We start from the raw sequence: 18,783 nt of genomic DNA on the forward strand, positions 1-18,783 counted from the left end.
CAAATAAATTAGACAGTTCAATTAAAAGTCAGAGATTTTTACAATGGATGAAGAAGCAAGACCTAAAAGTGTGTCATACTAAATGAAAAAACAAAGCCAGGATGATCTGTCAAGAAACATTCTGTAGATCTACACCATATAACAATGACGACAAAACTGTGAGGAAGAGCAGATAAGTGTGCTTTCAATTTTATTCAGAGGACCTTAATCCCTTTGACTCTGAAAATCGTTTTCACTTCAGAATTACCTACCTCCTACATTCTTAGAGACCAAGTCAACAAAAAATGAAGGCTGTACTAAGCATCCAGACTCCTGAGGAGCAGTGATTTTCTCAATCTTTCCTGTGAGTCTCTCTTGGATGCCTATGGATGTAGTCTATAGCTTCTAATTCATCAGCATGGATATTCTATGAAATATCTTTCCAAAGTATCTTATACATCCTCAGTTACCTGGGTTTCTTCATTGTGTCTTTTTTCTACATTATCATTTCACCCCCCCCCCCTTACTTTGAACATAACAGAAGATGTTTAAAGCGAGTGTTTAAAGTCGTAATAGTAACCATGTGTTGATATTTATTGCATATGCAGAAGTGAAATGTGTAACAATCGAACAAGTACTGGGGATCAAGATCATATTGTTTTAGTCTTTCACCATACATGAAGTGACATTATTTGAAGGTAGATTCATACTTCAAAATGTAAACCCTATGGTAATGATGAAAAAGGTTTTTAAGAGAAATTTAATAAGTATATACAGGAGATAAAATGATTTTTCAAAAATGCTCAGCAAAATTAGAGAAGGCAAAAAAAAGGAAAAAGAAACATAGAAGAAATGAAACTAATAGAGAACAGCTATCAAGATAGAATATATTTTTTAATAATAATAATTTATTAAGAGTATCCAAGGGCAGCTCATAGAATCCTAGACTAGTTGTGCCATCAAGTGTAATGATATATGATCAAGGATTCACTTGCCTTTGCTGGAAAGATATCTCATACTTTTTTTTTTAATCCATACAATTTTTTTATTTAAATTCTTTATTGTTTAAAATATTACATAAGTCTCCTTTTTCCCCAATTGACCACTCCCCGGCTGCCCCCACCCAAAGGTAGTACACTATACAAACAATACATTATACAAACAATAAATTTAAAGGTGAATGATTTAAAATAATAGTTAAAAATTGACAGACTGGATTTTTTTAAAAAGTAGGACCCAACTATATGAGATTGTATTGATCAGGGAAACAGAAACAATAGGATGGATCATTGGCCACTGACTCCATGATCATGAAGACTACATTCCACAGTCCTCTGTCTGCAAGCTAGAGAACCAGTAAAGATGGTGGTATAATTCAGTTGGAGTCCAAAGTCCTGAGAACCATGGGGACTAATGGTGTAAGTTCCAGCTGGAGTCCAAAGGCCAAAAATTCAAGAGACCAATGGTATACATGTCAGTCCAAACCTGAAGGTTAAGAACCAGGAGCACCAATGTCCAACGGCAGGAGAAGATGGATGTCCCAGCTGAAGCAGAGAACACATTTGTCCTCCCTCTCCCTTTTTGTTCTATTCAGGCTCTCAAATGATCAGATGATATTTATCCACATTGGTGAGAGCAATCTTCTTTAATTAGTCTATTGATTCACATGTTCATTTCTTCTGGAAACACCACACCTAGAAATAATGTTTTACAGCTATCTGGATATCCATTAGCCCAGTCAAAATTAACCATTACAGAGGTCTACAAGAAACCTATTCTAATATTATGATAGTAGACTTCCAGTTTCAGATCCAACGTGTAAAAAATTTGGAAGTTATAACTCATATCCTTAAAAAAAAAAAAAAAAGAAAGAAAGAAAAGATGAGAAAGCTGAAAAGCAATGGCGTTTCTTGGACCCAGCAGAGAACTGAGGCTGCCTGGCAAATTGCCACCCCAAAATCTGGGTAGACAGATCCAGAGTTGAAGCTCAGATCCACTTACCTGAAGCAAAATCCACCAGAGCCATAAACTTAAACGGTAGATTTGACAAAGGTTGAGTGGACTGGCTTGATGAGAAACTTAAGAGTTGCAGTTTTGGAGAGGGGGCACATATTCATGAGTTTTACCTCCAGGAACCCCATCAAATTCTCAGAGAAAAGTTGAAAAAGATCCCCTTCATGGCTCTGGCAGGAAAAAGAGGACTAGAAATCATTGGAAAATGTCCCCAGAGTGTTTTCCATAACACAAGCTCAGTCTCCAGGGGGAAAAAAGACTTTAACAGAGCCCTATTCAGGATCACATAGCATGAGTAGTTTACAGAACCAAAGCACGCATCACCAACTTTGGGGGCTGTGCAGCACAAGTCTAGGTTGAAATCTGAGATGGTCAAGATCACCTGGAGAAAGTGTAGGATGATCATTGTCAGCCCTGGCCAGATTTGCTCAGTGGTCAGAGCATTAACCCACAGACTAAAGGGTTAGATTCCTCATCAAGGGCATGTACCTCGATTGTGGGTTTACTCTCCCCTCCCCAGTTCAGGGCACCCCATTGGGGAGGCAACCAGAACCAGTCCATGTATTTCTCTCACAATGATGTTTCTCTCTCCCCACTCTTTCTCCCTCCCTTTTATTCCCTCTAAAAATCAATGGAAAAGAATATCCTCCAGTGAGGATTTAAAACAAAAAAAGTCATTGTCACACTGTCTTGGGGGAAGTGTTAATTTCTGCTCCCAAAGCTAAAGTTAAAGTGTCTGTGGTTAAATAACCTTTCTTGAGGCTACATAATAAATACTTCTGCTAATGAGTCAGGTAATACATTTAACATAGTAAAGACTCAGAGAAACCTCCAAGTAAAATTGGAAGCTATTACAAGTTTATTCTCAATCTTGTTTGTACATTAGAAAAGCTTATTTGAGTTTTAGTAAATACAACACATGGGTCCCATCCCATACTCAGGATATGAGCGGGGCCAATATCAAGACTCAAAAAAAAAGAACAAAGAATTGGGTACAGTACCAGAAAAATTTTTTTTCTCAGTAAAAAAAAGCAAGTTCTTTGCAATAGTAAGTAGTAAAGGACCCTAATGTGTCACCCCAAAATATGCCTAACATCCTATCTAATAAAAGACAAAAAGGGTAATTGACCATACCTTCGCTATGCTTCCCATTGGCTAATCAGGGCGATATGCAAATTAACCACCAACAAAGATGGTGGCCAGCAGCCACTCAGCTGAAGCGAGCAGGAGGCTTGCTTGCTCCAGTGATGGAGGAAGCCAAGGTTTCCCGCCTGCTGTGGCCCAGCTCTGAGCTCCGAAAGCAACAGTTTCAATTACAGAAGCTAAACAAACCCCAGAAACCTGCTTTCAGCCTGGCCATGGAGCTGGAGCCGGCTCTTAGCTCCAGTGACGGCAACAAAGTTTCAATTATAGAAGGTAAATAAATCCCAGAATTTAAAAAAAAAAAAAAGAAGAAGAAGAAAAGGAGAGGCTGGGAGCTTCAGTCGCCAGCCAGCCTGAAAACGGCCCTCAGCCCCTCACCCAGACTGGCCAGGCACCCCAGTGGGGACCCCCACCCTGAAGGGGGTGTGACCAGCTGCAAACAGCCATCAGCCCCTCACCCAGGCTGGCCAGACACCCCAGCGGGACCCCCACCCTGATCCAGGACACCCTTCAGGGCAAACCAGCCGGCCCCCACCCGTGCACCAGGCCTCTATCCTATATAGTAAAAGGGTAATATGCAAACTGACCCTAACAGCAGAAAGACTGGGAATGACTGGTCACTATGACACACACTGATCACCAGGGGACAGATGCTCAATGCAGGAGCTGCCCTCTGGTGGTCAGTGCGCTCCCACATGGGGGAGCTCTGCTCAGCCACAAGCCAGGCTGATTGCTGCCAGTACAGCGGTGGTGGTGGGAGCCTCTCCTGCCTCCTCAGCAGCACTAAGGATGTCTGACTGCAGCTTAGGTCTGCTCCCCGCTGGCAAGTGGATATCCCCGAGGGCTGCCGGGCTGCCAGAGGGATGTCTGATTGCCAGCTTAGGCCCAATCCCCTGGGAAGCAGGCCTAAGCCAGCAGGTGGTCATCCCCCAAGGGGTCCCAGACTGCAAGAGGTCACAGGCCGGGCTGAGGGACTCCCCCACACCCTGAGTGCACAAATTTTTGTGCACCAGGCCTCTAGTGTAAGTTATGTTGAGCTGAGACAAATAAGTAGCAGAAAATCCAGGAAAAGCACACCCCTCCCCCCTCCTTTTCTACCTAAAGGCATGATATAAATTTTCCTTTTACTGGAAGCAGCCTCTTAACTCAGACACAGCACCAGAAGAATCTTCAAACAAACTACTCCATTAGTTTCCTCACATATATTTACCTTCCTGCAACCTGCCACCCTGGGGAGGCTAACACTGCTTTCCTTTGTCCTGTTATTTCTCTACAAATTTATTGGTCTTTGTTGAAGATACTATGTAAGTCAGAATGCTAAGCCTCCAATTTGAGCTACTCTTCATTTTAGTTTCTCTCAAGTGTCATATGCTGCATGTTCTTTTTTAACAAACTGTTCTTTTTCTTGTTAATTTTTTGTTAGAATCCTATCTGAAAACCTAAGATAGGTAGAAGTAAAGTTTTACCCCAGCTACAGTGGTATGAAAGGCAGCTCATGAAAGCTTGAGAAAATAAGAAAAAGCTTGGAATCACTGCCACCAGAGATATAAAAGGAAGTTAAGGGATCAAAAATTGAAGTTTGTTTACCAAGCAGCTCAAAGAGCCCTCTTTAAGTCAGAGTAAGACTTTGGAGTAGAGCCAATCAACCTGGTTCAACAGCCCAGAACAAAGAGAGGAGTAAAGGTACTGATAAGTTTCCCAAGGACTGGAAATTAACAAGGCAGGTACTAGAAGAAGTCCTGATGGAACCTATTATTTTCCTAGGGTTGTCATTAAAGAGTACCACACACTGGTTGCCTTAAAACCACAGAAATTTATTGTCTCACAGTATGGAGGCCAGAAGTCCAAAAATTGAGGTGTGGGCAGGACCCTGCTCTCTTGGAAGCTTCTAGAGGAGGATTCTTCCTTCCTTTCCCAGCTTCTAGCAGCCCAGGCATTCCTTGGTTTGATAATTCCAATCTCTCCTATAGCCATCTTCCATGTCTTCACATGGCATTTCATGTGTGTGTGTATGTGTTTACAAATTTCCCTCTAGTTATAATACCAGTCACATTGGGTTAGTCCCACCCTAATGATTTCAACTTAATTTCCCAATAAGGTCATACTCACGGGTAGGACTTCAACATATCTTTTTGGAGGACACATTCAACTCATAACCTCAAGTAACTTGGATAGTTAAGGAGAACTCAGCAGAAATCATTAAATGAAATCTTATTGGCCTGGCTGAATAGGAAGATAAGCCAGAATGGGCTGGGCCACAGGAAGGGGGAGAGGAGTTAGGAAGGGTGCTAGAAGTTTTGAAAGAAGCCTTGTTAAATCACTGCCAGAAAATCTATTGAAAATCTAGGAGAAAATACATTAACATGTTAGTAATGGTGGGACCACTGATGACTTTCTTTACACACTTTGTACATTCCAAATTTTCTATAAGTAGTGCACAACTTTTATAACGAGAGCAACAATCATTATTTTTAAAATAACTATCCAGTAACTTCCACAATCCTCTTTTGTGCTTACAATTGAGAGTATAAAGTTAAAGAGAAAAACACATATATAGGATAAAAACATGTAAGAAAATAAGAAACAAATGTATGCTGACCTACTCTGCATTCAATAAATACTTACAAATAAATGCAGAGTAGAAAAAAGTGTGGCTTTCATCTCAAACAGATCTAAATTTAATCCCAACACTCCCATTTGCCAGTTAAGCAATAATTAGTGAGTTACTCTAAAGGTTTGTTTTCTCACTTGTAAAAATAGGACTTTAATCTCCATATGAAAGCATTATGTGAAGAGGCTAGCACAGTGTAAATACTTAAAAGTTTTTCAACATTTCCACTATATTAATAAACTTGTATATACAACCTATGATTTTAACAGAGAGACAGCATAATCAACACTTGACGGCTGAGACCTGGTCAGGTGAAGAGAGTAGTAACATGGGCAGAGTCAGAGAAGACTGCCTCAGTTTTCTGATACAGAAAAGTGAAGGATATAGTACTTACTGGAAAGAGGAATTACGCAATTGAAGTGAATGTGGATTCCATACATTTGTCAAGTTTCAGAAAAAAATGAGATAAGCCTCAACGGTGGGATGTCCACGCTATGTGCCTATAGCACCAGTTAGAACACTTCAGACGGCAAGTAACCAAAATGCAACTAAAATCGCCTCATACAAAAAGGGAGCAATAATCTCAGATAACAAGTAGTTTGGGATTAGGGAAATGCCAACAGTTTGATGATGCCAGCAAAGACCATGTTTTTTCTTCCTTTCCACTGTTACTGTACTCTCCTCAGTTCCAAGACAGCTGCTAATATCAGAAAAGAGCTGTGGCTTTCCAAATACCTCTTTTTAGAAGCTACAAAAATATTCCCCAGAAAGTTTCCCCATCTTGGAAAACTTCCCAACCTATCTCATCGGCCAGAATTACCTCACATGGGACTGCTTCTCCTGAAGCACATAGAGGGCAGACACCAAACAGTTCAATTAGAAAGATCCAGAAGAGAAGCTGAGAAGTGTGGCAAGTGGCTAGAAAGGCAACCAACAGGATCAGCCATATCTGTCTACAGGACATACAGGGAGATGAACAAAACACAAAAATGGAGTTCTGAATGGATAGTACTGGTGTACTATGAAGGATCACTATGAAGTTAAAGAAGAGGGCCAAGAAATGGGTGTCCCTGGGACATAGGTAGGCATTCTTGGGCCAGGGAAGAATAGCCATGATCACTTTCCACCAGTCACTGGTGGGATGACTAAAGATGCTAATGGGCTCAACCAAAAAAACGGCCGGAGACATGAGACAAAAGAACAAGAAAAAGTGTGTAGGTGCACTCCATCCACAGCATTGTAGAATGAGATATCTCCAGCCCCATAATCTAGGAAAATGCCTACCCGGTGGAGAGCTGGCTCTAGCTTGGTGAGACTCACAGGGGAGCCTGTTAGGGGCCAATAGCCAGCAGGACTCCAACAAATAGCCCAGATGCCCACATGAGGAGACATTTCTGCGTTATCAACAATCCCCATGACGTCCTCCTGACACACCCCCACAGCAATCTCCCGGGTATCTCGGTTCTCAACTTCCCAGTAATGTTTCCCTGAAGTGAAAACGTTCTTTCCCAAAACACATGGTAAGTGTTGAAATCTCTCCACAAAGTGTGTGTTCTGCTGAGAAGGCCTCCATCCAGTAAAGTAGTTCCATGCTGTAGAAAGTAATGGCCTAGAACTGGCGGGTGCTCCATTTTTCACATACCTCCCTTCCTGGGAGAAGACAAGGTGGGGATGACCTGTGTCTTCAGCTGCACTGATAGCCACTGCAGAGAAAAAGAGAGCTGAGATAAATAATGCAAGAGCTTACCACCAGCCCTCCTCCAGAAACACCCATCATTCCAGTTTCAGTTCTATCCTTCTCCTCCTAACATCTACTGTCAGGCATGAGACACCTCATTGCCTCTCAACTATCCCTCAGGTGGGACACTAGCAACTGAAATCCTCATTTCCCTTCCACTGCAAAAGACTAAGACCTAGAAAATAGGGAGCTCATTAGATCACGGCCATAAGACTTCACAACCAGCAAAAAATTTGGAGAAATATTAACAAATTCTGACTTGTTGAATCAGAACTAGACCAAGACTGTTGACTGGCTGGTCCTTTGTACAGGTACACATGAATGTCATCATTAACAAGGTTTCTCTTCACTGGTTCCAGTTGTTCACTTGGCATCTCCATAGACCCCCAACAGATAACTCAAAACGGAACTTACTATCCTAAGTCTCCTTCCACCCACTTGGGACGAGGCCCCTACAAATGCAGATATCATTGTCTTCTATGTCTCTAAGGTATAAAAGCATTACCTCCACCCAGATACTCACACTTTGACATCTTGCAGTTATTTGACTCTTCTTTCCCTCTAACCCTCAATGACTAATTTGTCACCAAGTTCTATCAATTCTACCTCTGAAATATCAGTCAGATTCTTTTCCTCCTCTCATTCTCACCACCACTGTCTTTACTCAGATCTTCAGCATCTCTCACTTTAACTTTGTTAATAACATCCTCCTGGCCTCCCTGCCTCCAAATTCTCTCCCCTCTGACTCTCCATATCTCTCTAATTTGTCTTATTTTTAAAATCATGACCGGATGTTGCGTTTTGACAAATGCTTTTCTGCATCTATGAACTTATCATATTTTCCTTTTTAGTTTGCTACTGTGGTGAATTACATTTATTTTTTTTAAATATTTAAACCATTTGGTTGTGATTATCCTTTTAATTATTCTTTTAATATGTTGTTAGATTCAGTGTGCTAACATTTTTAGAATTATTCTATGTTCATAGGAAACACGGATCTATAGTTCTCTTGTAATGTCTTTGATTTTAGTATTATGGCAATGCAGGCTTCATAGAATGAATTGGGAAATATTCTCTCCTCTTCAATTTTTTGTAAGAGTTCATGTAGAATACATATTTATTTCTTAAATGTTTGGTGAATTCACTAGTAAGGCCATTTGGGAAGGTTTTTAACTATAACACCAATATCTTTAATAGAAATTAAGTTATTCCAGTTATCTGTTTATTCTTAAGCAAGCGTTATTTGTGTCTTTTAAAGATTTTGTCCATTTCACCTACGTTGTCAAATGCATCAGCAAAAAGTTGTTCATAATATTCACTTATTATCCTATTAATATCTGTAGAATCTGTAGTGATGTTGCCTCTCTCATTCTTTTTTTATTGAATTTATTGGGATGACATTGGTTAATAAAATTATTTCTGGTCATTCTAGTTAAACGTTTATTAATAAAATCAATCTTCTCCAAAAATTAGCCTTTGGTTTCAATAATTTTCTGTTTTTCTGTATTCTATTGTAATATTTCTATTTCCATTCTTTCTTTTTTTTTAAATATATATTTTATTGATATTTTACAGAGAGGAAGGGAGAGAGATAGAGAGTCAGAAACATCGATGAGAGAGAAACATCGATCAGCTGCCTCCTGCACATCTCCTACTGGAGATGTGCCCGCAACCCAGGTACATGCCCTTGACCGGAATCGAACCTGGGACCTTTCAGTCCGCAAGCCGACACTCTATCCACTGAGCCAAACCGGTTTCAGCTATTTCCATTCTTTTAATTGCTTGCTTTATTTGCTCTTCTTCCAGTGTTTTAAGGTGGGAACTGGATACTGAATTGAGAACTTTCTTATAGGTTAGTGCTATAAATTTCTCCTTAAGGATTGCTTTAGCTGTACCCCATAAATTCTGATTTGTATTTTCCCTTTCATTCAGTTCAAAGAACTTACTATTTCCTTTTTGATTTCTCTTTTAATTCCTGGGTTATCTAGAAGTATGTATTTAGTTTCCTAATATTTGGGACTTTTCCATGGACATTTTTGTTACTAATATCTAACTTAAATGCATTATGGTCAGAAAACATACTTTGCATAAATTGAATTCTTTTTAATTTAATGAGATTTGTTTTATGGCCTACCTTGGTCTATCTAGTTAAAATATTCCATGCACACTTTTTAAAAATGTGTATTCTGGTGTTATATATATATATATATATCAGTGAAATAAAGTTGGTTACTAGTGATCTTCAAGCCTACTCTATTTGCTGATTTCCTGCCTGCTTGTTCTAAAAATTATTGAAAGTATTAAAACACCAGCTATAATTATGGATTAGTCTATCCTTCCTTGTAGCTCTACTAGTTTTGCTTAATATATTGTGAAGCTGTTATTACATGTATAAATGTTTAGAACTGTTATGTTCTCCTGATGAATTAACCCATTTATCATTAGTAAGTTACCTTTTTTATCTCTGATAATATTTTTTGCTCTGAAATCTTTGGTATTAATATAGCCACTCTAGATTTCTTTTGACTAATATTAGCATGGTGTATCTTTTTCCATTGTTTTACTTTTAACATGTATTTATATTTAATGTATTTCTTGCAGCATACAGTTGAGTCTTGCTTTTTTATCCAATCCAATTAATCTCCATCTTTTAATTAGGATATAAGACAATTTATATTTAATAATTAATACTATAATTGGGTTGTATCTATCATCTTGCTATATGTTTTCTTTTCATTTTACTTTTCAATTACAGCTTACATTCAATATTATTTTGTATTAGTCTTAGGTGTACAGCACAGTGGCTAAATAATCATATACTTTATAAAGTGTTCCCCCAGATACTCCAGGACCACCTGACACCATACATAGTTACTACAGTATTACTAACTATATTCCCTATGCTGCACTTTACCTCCCCATGACTATTTTGTAACTATCAATTTCTACTTCTTAATCCCTTCATCTTTTTACCCAGTGCCCCAATACCCTCCTCTCTAGCAACCATCAGTCTGTTCTGTGTCTATGAGTCTGTTTCAGTTTTATTTATTTTGTTCTTTGGATTCCACATATAAGTAAAATCAAATGGTACTTGTCTTTCTCTGACTTATTTTATCTAGCATAACACTTCCTAGGTCCATTCACACTGTTGCGAATGGTAAGATTTCATTCTGTTTTATGGCCAAATAATATTCCATTGAATATATGTACCACTACTTTTTGTAGTTGGTGTTGTTAATCCTCACCCTAGGATATTTATTCCATTGCTTTTTAGAGAAAGTGGAAGGGAGGGAGGTTTGGAGGCGGGGAGAGGGAGAGAAACATTGATCTGAAAGAGGTGCATCGACTGGTTGCCTCCTCTTCCCCAACCAGAGCCAGGGATCGAACCTGCATCCCAGGTATGTACCCTTGACCAGGAATCGAATCCTTGACCATTTGGGGCCTGTGCTCTAACCACTGACAAACACCAGCCATGGCTGTACCACTACTTTTTTATCCACCTGTCTATTGATGGGCACTTGGGTTATTTCCGTATCTTGGCTATTGTAAATTAACATTGCAATGAACATAGGGGTGCATATATTCTTTTGAATTAGTGCTTTGGGTTTCTTTGGATATATATCCGAAAGTGAAATGGCTGGGTCATAAGGCAGCCATTACCCAATTACCATTACCCATTCAGTATGTTGTCTGTTTTATTCATGGTTACCTTTGTTGTGCAAAAACTTTTTTTTTTTATATAATCCCATTTGTTCATTTTTGCCTTTTGTTTTTTGAGAACCCTCCACACTATTTTCCATAGCACCAATTTGCATTCCTACCAAAAGTGCATGAGGGTTCCCTTTTCTCCACATCCTCACCAACACTTGTTGATTTATTGACAATATGACAGGTGTAAGATGATACTGTGGTTTTAATTTGTATTTCTCTGACAGTGGCTTTAGCATCTTTCATGTCTATTGACAATTTGTAAGTCTTCTTTGGAGAAGTGTCTATTCAGTCCTCTGCCCACTTTTTAATTGGATTGTTTGGGTTTTACTTATTTACTTATTTGTTGAGTTATATGAGTTCCTTATAAATTTTGAGTATTAATCCCTTATTGAACTTATCATTCACAATTACCATTACCCATTCAGTATGTTGTCTGTTTTATTCATGGTTACCTTTGTTGTGCAAAAACTTTTTTTTTTTAATATAATCCCATTTGTTCATTTTTGCCTTTTGTTTTCTTTGCCAGAGGAGATATATCAGAAAAAAATACTGCCAGAGATTTTACTGCCTATGTTTTCTTGGAGGATTATGGTTTTAAGTCTTACATTTAAGCCTTTAATCCATTTTGAGTTTATTCTTCTATGTGGTGTAAGAAGGTGGTCTAATTTCATTTTTTGGCATGTATCTGTCCAATTTTCCCAACACCATTTAGTTACCCCCTTGTATTTTCTTGCCTCCTTTATGAAATTTTAATTGCCCACATAGGCGTGAGTTTATTTCTGGGCTCTCTATTCTGTTCCATTGATCTCTATCTGTTTTTATGCCAGTACCATGCTATTTTGATTACTATGGCCTTGTAGTATAGTTTATCAGGTAGTGTGATACCTCCAATATGTCTTCTATTTTTCCTATTTGTTCTTTTTTCTGTCTTCTTCTTGATTTATCAAATATTTTTATGATTCCACTTTATCTCCTTTGTTTTAATTATCTGTTTTATTTTAGTGGTTGTTGTGAGGCTTACCAGAATCTACCTTCAAGTGATATTATACCACTTCACATATAACAACTGTTTAATAGTATACTTACATTCTTCCCTCCCAACGTTCATGCTATTATTGTGTATTTTACTTGTAATATGTTACAAACTCCACAATGTTATTGTTTTGTCTGTCTGTTTAAACATTCAATTACTGTATTAGTCAGGGTACCAAGGGAAATAGAACAAATAGGATGTGTGCGTATATTCAGAGAGAAAGATTATAAAGGTATTGGCTCACATGAATATGGTGACTGGAAAGTTCAAATCTACTGTGTATGGGCAGGCTCAAGACCCATGGAAAATTGATGCTCCAGTTGAAAGGAGCCAAAACTGCTGAAGTCCACAGGCAATCTACTGTAGAATTCCCTCTTGCTCAGGGCTGGGGTGGAGTGGTCCAGCCTTCTGTTCTAGCTAGGCCTTCAACTGATTTGATGAGGCCCACCAACATTATGGAGGATAATCTGTCTTACTCAAGTTTCCCAAGTTAAATGTTAATCTCATCCAAAATACTCACAGCAACAACCAAAATAATACTTGACCAAATATCTGGGCACCCAGTGGCCCAATAAAGTTAATATGTAAATTAACCATCACTATTTACTTTTAACGATATTTAAATGACAAAAATATATATATATATATATTTACTTATATCATTATCATTTCAGGTAATCTTTTAATTCTAGGTTTTTTCTTTTAGTTCTTTAAAGATTTCGTTCACCTGCATTGTTTCCCATGAGATATGTGATGTCATCTTTATCTTTGTTCCCCCTATAATATGTTCTTTTTATCCTGTTATATTTAACATTTTCTTTTTTAGCACTGCTTTTGTTGTTTTCATCATATTTCTTGTGCTTAGGATTTGTTGAGCTATTGGATCCGTGTACTTACAGTTTTCAATAAATTTGGAAAATGTTCGGCCATTATTTTTTCAAATACTTTTGTTTCATCCCATCCTACTTCTCTCCTTCAAGGACCCAACTACCATGTATTACACTGCATGAAGTTGTCCCATACCTCTCTGATGCTCTTTTCATTTTAAGTACTTTACTCTGTGCATTTCATTCATTTTGTAAAGTTGCCACTGCTCCATTTTCAAGTTCGTTAATTTTTTTTTCTGCAATGTCTAATCATCTATTTATCCAAACCTGTGTATTCTTCATCTAAGTCATTCAAGTTTTTATCTCTAGAAGTTTGATCCAGGGTTATTTTTTTATATCTTCCATGTCTCTATATGCCTATTTACAGAACAGTTATAATTACTGTATTAATGTCTTATGTTTATTCTAATAACCTGATCAATCCTGGGTCAATTTCTATTAATTATTCTCATTATGAGTCATGTTTTCCTACTTCTTTGCATGCCTGATCATCTTTGATTGGGTGCCAAAGATTGTGCATTTACATTGCTGAACACGCACTCATTTTTTAAAATTCTAATCAATCTTCTTGAGCTTGTCCTGGGATGCAATTACTCAGGAATAATTTGATCATTTGGAGTCTTCATTCATGATTTTTATGGTGAGTCCAAAGCACTGCTCAGTATAGGTTAATTATTCCCCACTAATGAGGCAAGACTTTCCTGAATACTCTATTCAGTAATCATGAATTAAGAATGTTCCAGTCTGGCTGGTAGAAACAGGTACTGTTTCTAGGCCTGTGTGAGCATCAGGAACTATTCCTTATAATAATTTTGGAAACTTCCTTCCTTAACCTCAGGTAGTTCTTCACAAACTTGTTCTGACCAGTACTCTGCTGAAAACTCAGGGCTGCCTCTGTACATCATCAGGGTTCTTTCTCTGTATAGCCATCTCCTCTCCAGTACTCTGCAAACTCTCACTTTTTTTGTTCTCCCTAGACTAGGGGTCCTCAAACTACGGCCCGCGGGCCACATGCAAATACAAATATTGTATTTGTTCCCGTTTTGTTTTTTTAATTCAAAATAAGATATGTGCAGTGTGCATAGGAATTTGTTCATAGGTTTTTTTTAAACTATATTCCGGCCCTCCAACGGTCTGAGGGACAGTGAACTGGCCCCCTGTTTAAAAAGTTTGAGGACCCCTGCCCTAGACTCTCAGTTCCATTGCTCAACTCAGGGAGTCTACCTGGCTTTACCTCGGTTAACCCTCAAATGCCAAAACTGTCATCTCTGCTGTGAAAACTTCCCTACTTCACCTGCAACAGAGCTCTTCCTCTGTACATCTATAATATTTCATACCACTGATAAACACTGAATCCACAATATTACAGTGATATGTGTCTATGTCTCCAATTTGCTTATGAATACTTAGAAGGAACAGGTCTTTTTCTTTCTGTATCATTAGTGCCTTATAACAACACATAGTATGTGTTAAATGTTTCTTTGTTTTGTTTTCTGTTGTTGTTAATCCTTGCCCAAGGATATTTTTCCATTGGTTTTTAGGGAGAGAAGAGAGAGAGAAAGACAGAGAGAAGCATTGATGTCAGAGAAACACATTGATTGGCTGCCTTCTGCACAAGCCCCGACCAAGGCCCTAGGCCGGGGAGGAGCCTGCAACCAAGGTATGTGCCCTTGACAGGAATCAAACCCAGGACCCTTTGGTCTGCAGGCCAATGCTCTATCCACTGAGCCAAACTGGCTAGGGCTAAATAAATGTTTCTTGAATGAAGCATATATCCATTCATTCCTAAGTAATTACCATTTTTCCTGACCCTCTGGTTAGTTTCATATCCTGTTTCCTCCTTCCTTTCCAGACTTCTCTTTGTTTATTCTCTTATTTTAAAGACTTATAGAAAGCTCCAACTCCTAGAAGTTCTGCTCACCTTCGAATCGCTTCAGCATTTCCTTCATCAATGGTATATGGCACAGAGTCTTCACCTCTAGAACTTCAAGGGAATAGTTTACATCTTGGTTCTCACTCCTAAAAAGAAGTACAGAAGGATGCTCTTCTTAGGAGACAACTAGGGCAGCTAAGACCCCCAACTCCTATGAAGGTTCCCACTCCAAAGCTTAGACAACTTCTCTTCTATTCCTTCTTGCAAAAGTGAACAGAACTCTTCTTCCACAGGCCCCTCCAGGTGTGACCAGATTGCCCCATGGAGCCCGGCCTTGTTTCCCCTCTACTCAAGCTATATCTTTACCATTCCATGCAGACCCCCATAAGAAAGAAGGAGTTCATACCTGGTCAAAAGATCTTTTGGATTCTGTGAAGAGAAGAAAGAAAGAAGTAAGTTTGTACCTTCCTCTTGAGAGCTGGTACTCAACTTTGTGAGCAGTATTTTTCTGTCAGCTGCTTTTGTTTATGTCACATATGATCTCTTGCTGCCAAAGCAAATGAATTGACACAATGTCCTTGTTTTTCTCCTGTGACCCCTCTGTACTAGTTGACAATGTCAATCAATCCCTTTCTTGAAACTCTATTCTTCCTCTTTTGGCAATATAACATTAACTCTCTCCTGCTTTTCGCCAACTTCTCCATCTATTCTCTTTCAATCAGAGACAGTAACAAATGTTGGCTAGGATGTGGTGAGAATATAAAATGGTTCAGCCACTTTGGAAAAGAGTTTAGCAGCTTCTTAAAAAGTTAAATATACCAAACTGCCTAGCAATTCTGCTCCTACTATCTTGAAAAAATATGTTCACACACAGAATATCAGACAAATGTTCAAAGCAGCATTATTCATAACAGCCAAAAGATGGAAACAACCCAAATGCCCATCAATTTGTGAAAAGATAAACAAAATGTGCTGTATTCTACAATCAATGGAGAACTGCTCAGGAATTTAAATAGGAATGCAAATGCAGTACTAATATATGCTACAACATAAATAAAACTCAAAACCATTATATTAGATGAAAGAATAGATATACAAGACAACATAATATGATTGTTTGTGTGATATATTCAAAAAAGTGAAATCTACAGAGTCAGAAAGTAGGTTGTGGGAGGCTGGGAGTAAGAACAGAGATTAACTGCAAACAAAAACGGATCTTACGGAAATGCTCTAAAGCTGGATTGTGGTAAGGGTTGCACAACTTGATAAAATTATATTGCTCAATTGTACACTTAAAATGGGGGAATTATATCTCAAGAAAGCTGTTTTGTTTTGTTTGTTTTTTTAAAAAGGAAATATATCAAAATGATTAATTACCATTTGAAAAGTACTCAACCTCATTAGTCATCAAATGCCCATGTACCTTTCAGGAAGAGGGAAGAGGTGCTGATTGAGGGCATGAGATAACATCATACATCATTTCAGATGGCTAAAATTAAAGAACTGATCATTCTAAGTATTGATAAGGATATAGAGCAACTGGATCTTTCACACTTTGCTAGCAATGGTGTAAATTGGTACAACTACTGTGATCAGAGATTGCTCTCATTGATACATAACTGACAGAAAATGTACACATTAAGTGAACTAAAACAAGATGTTCTTAAGTGCTTTTTGTAACAGTAAACACTGGAAACAACCCAAAGTTTGCTAATAGTAAAATGAATAATATGTTTTCGTGTACTGATTCTATGGAAAACTGTCACCCCTCATATCCAAGATTCCGCATCTATGGATTCAACCAACTGGAGATCGAAAAGTTTAAAAAATATGTTACAGCCCTGACTGGTTTGGCTCAGTGGATAGAGCATCGGCCTGCAGACTGAAGGGTCCCAGGTTTGATTCCAGTCAAGGGCATGTACCTTAGTTGCGGGCCCATCCCTAGTAGGGGGTATGCAGGAGGCAGCTGATCAATGTTTCTCTCTCATCAATGTTTCTAACTCTCTAGCCCTCTCCCTTCCTCTCTGTAAAAAATCAATAAAATATATATTTTTTTAAAAAAATATATTACATTGTTGCTGACTACATAGTTAGGCCTACCATGGTTGCATATGTACTAAAATTTACCCTTTTTTTTAATCCCATTCCCTAAAAAACATAGTGTAACAACTATTTACATTGTATTAGATATATAAATAATCTAAAGATTATTTAAAGTATATAGGAGGATATGCATAGGTTATATACAAAAACTATGCCATTTTATAATAGGGACTTAAGTATCCATGGATTTTGGTATTCTTGGGGGGCTAGATACCAAGGAATAAAGTACTATGCAGAGAGTTTTCAACCTCAGCACTTTGGGCTAGATGAGTCTTTGCCTGAGCTGAAGGGGAGGTGTGTTCTGTGCATTATAGGATGTTTCGCAGCATCCATGGCCTCTACACACTAGATGCTAGTAGTAACCACCTCTGAGTTGTGACAACCAAAAATGTCTCTAGACATTGTTTCTGGGGGAGCAAAATCACTCCTGGTTGAGAATTGCTGCTATGCTGCTATGCATAGCAGCAATAAAAACAAATGATCTACTGCTACCTGCAACACGTGGACTAATCTCACAAACACAGAGACAAAAGAGCGCATACTGAGCCCTGGCTGACGTGGCTCACTGATTAGAGCGTTGGCCTGTGCACCTGAGGATCTCAGGTTCAATTCCCCGTCAAGGGCACATACGTGGGTTGCAAGTTTGATCCCAGCTCACACTCCCCTCCCCACCACACAACCAGTCAATGTGTCTCTTTCTCACTGATATTTTTTTCTCTCTCTCCCTCCCTCTCCCACCACCCCCACCCCCTTCCCTTCTCTTCTGCTCTCTCTGGAGATCTATGGAAAAGATATCCTCACTCCTTTGGTGAGGATAGAAAAAAAAGAGTGCATACTGAAAGACTCTTATTCAAAAACAAGCAAAACAAAAGTGTGAGAAGCCTGAAAGGAGACTAGCTTTAAGGAAGAGGTAAAGGATATTGATTGAGGGTGTGAGGAGGGCTTCTGGGATGCTACTTCTGTTCTACTTCTTGACTTGGGTGGTGGTTATAAGGTTGGATCATTTGGTGATAACTTGTCAAGCTTATGATTTATATTTTTTTTTGTAGATTTTATATTAAAAATGTTTATCCTATCCTATATAATAAAAGCATAATATGCAAATCAACTGAACAGCAGAACGACCGGTCGCTATGACGTGCATTGACCACCAGGGGGCAGACGCTCAATGCAGGAGCTGCCCCCTGGTGGTCAGTGAACTCCCACAGGGGGAGCGCTGCTTACCCAGAAGCCGGGCTCACAGCTGGTGAGCACAGTGGTAGTAGCGGGAGCCTCTCCCGCCTCCACTACAGGCAGGTGTTAAGGAGCAAGAGGTCCCAAACTGCGAGAGCCCCAGACTATGAGAGGGATGTCTGACTGCAGGCTTAGGCCTGATCCCCGAGGTGTCCCAAGGATCATCCCCCGAGGTGTCCCAGACTGCAAGAGGGTGAAGGCTGGGTTGAGGAACACCCCCACCCCCGAGTGCATGAATTTCATGCACCGGGCCTCTAGTTTTACTATAACAATAAAAATAATATTGTCAAAATCTGTGGACACAGTTAAACAATACTTAAATATATGTATTATATCTAAATGCAATGATCTCCAATAATTGTCTAGAACTTTTACAACTTGCTTGAACAATGAAGTTCCAATTACATATCCAAACATATCATCTAGCAGAACCTTTGAAATAACACATTTAAACACTGT

The 18,783-nt window shown here is 38.8% G+C and overlaps 1 protein-coding gene across 3 annotated transcripts in view; it reads right to left on the bottom strand.

The window, feature by feature from the left end:
• Positions 1–854: 854 nt before the first annotated feature.
• The window catches only part of TRIM4 (tripartite motif containing 4), a 28,110-nt gene continuing 10,181 nt past the window's right edge, over positions 855–18,783 (bottom strand). The window contains exons 4-7 of one of the 3 annotated variants that reach the window (XM_036309932.1): positions 15,395–15,417; positions 15,037–15,134; positions 7,389–7,449; positions 855–1,673 (exon numbers count right to left, since the gene is read on the bottom strand). In XM_036309932.1, coding sequence (XP_036165825.1) covers positions 1,634–1,673; positions 7,389–7,449; positions 15,037–15,134; positions 15,395–15,417 — 222 coding nt within the window. In that variant the 3' untranslated portion in view covers positions 855–1,633. Of the gene's footprint in view, positions 1,674–4,928; positions 7,468–15,036; positions 15,135–15,394; positions 15,418–18,783 lie in introns of those variants that run through there. The other 2 variants (XM_036309930.1, XM_036309931.1) reach the window with 2 other exon arrangements.

The sequence above is a fragment of the Myotis myotis genome, unplaced genomic scaffold (assembly GCF_014108235.1).
Source record: "Myotis myotis isolate mMyoMyo1 unplaced genomic scaffold, mMyoMyo1.p scaffold_m19_p_5, whole genome shotgun sequence".
NCBI lineage: Eukaryota > Metazoa > Chordata > Mammalia > Chiroptera > Vespertilionidae > Myotis > Myotis myotis.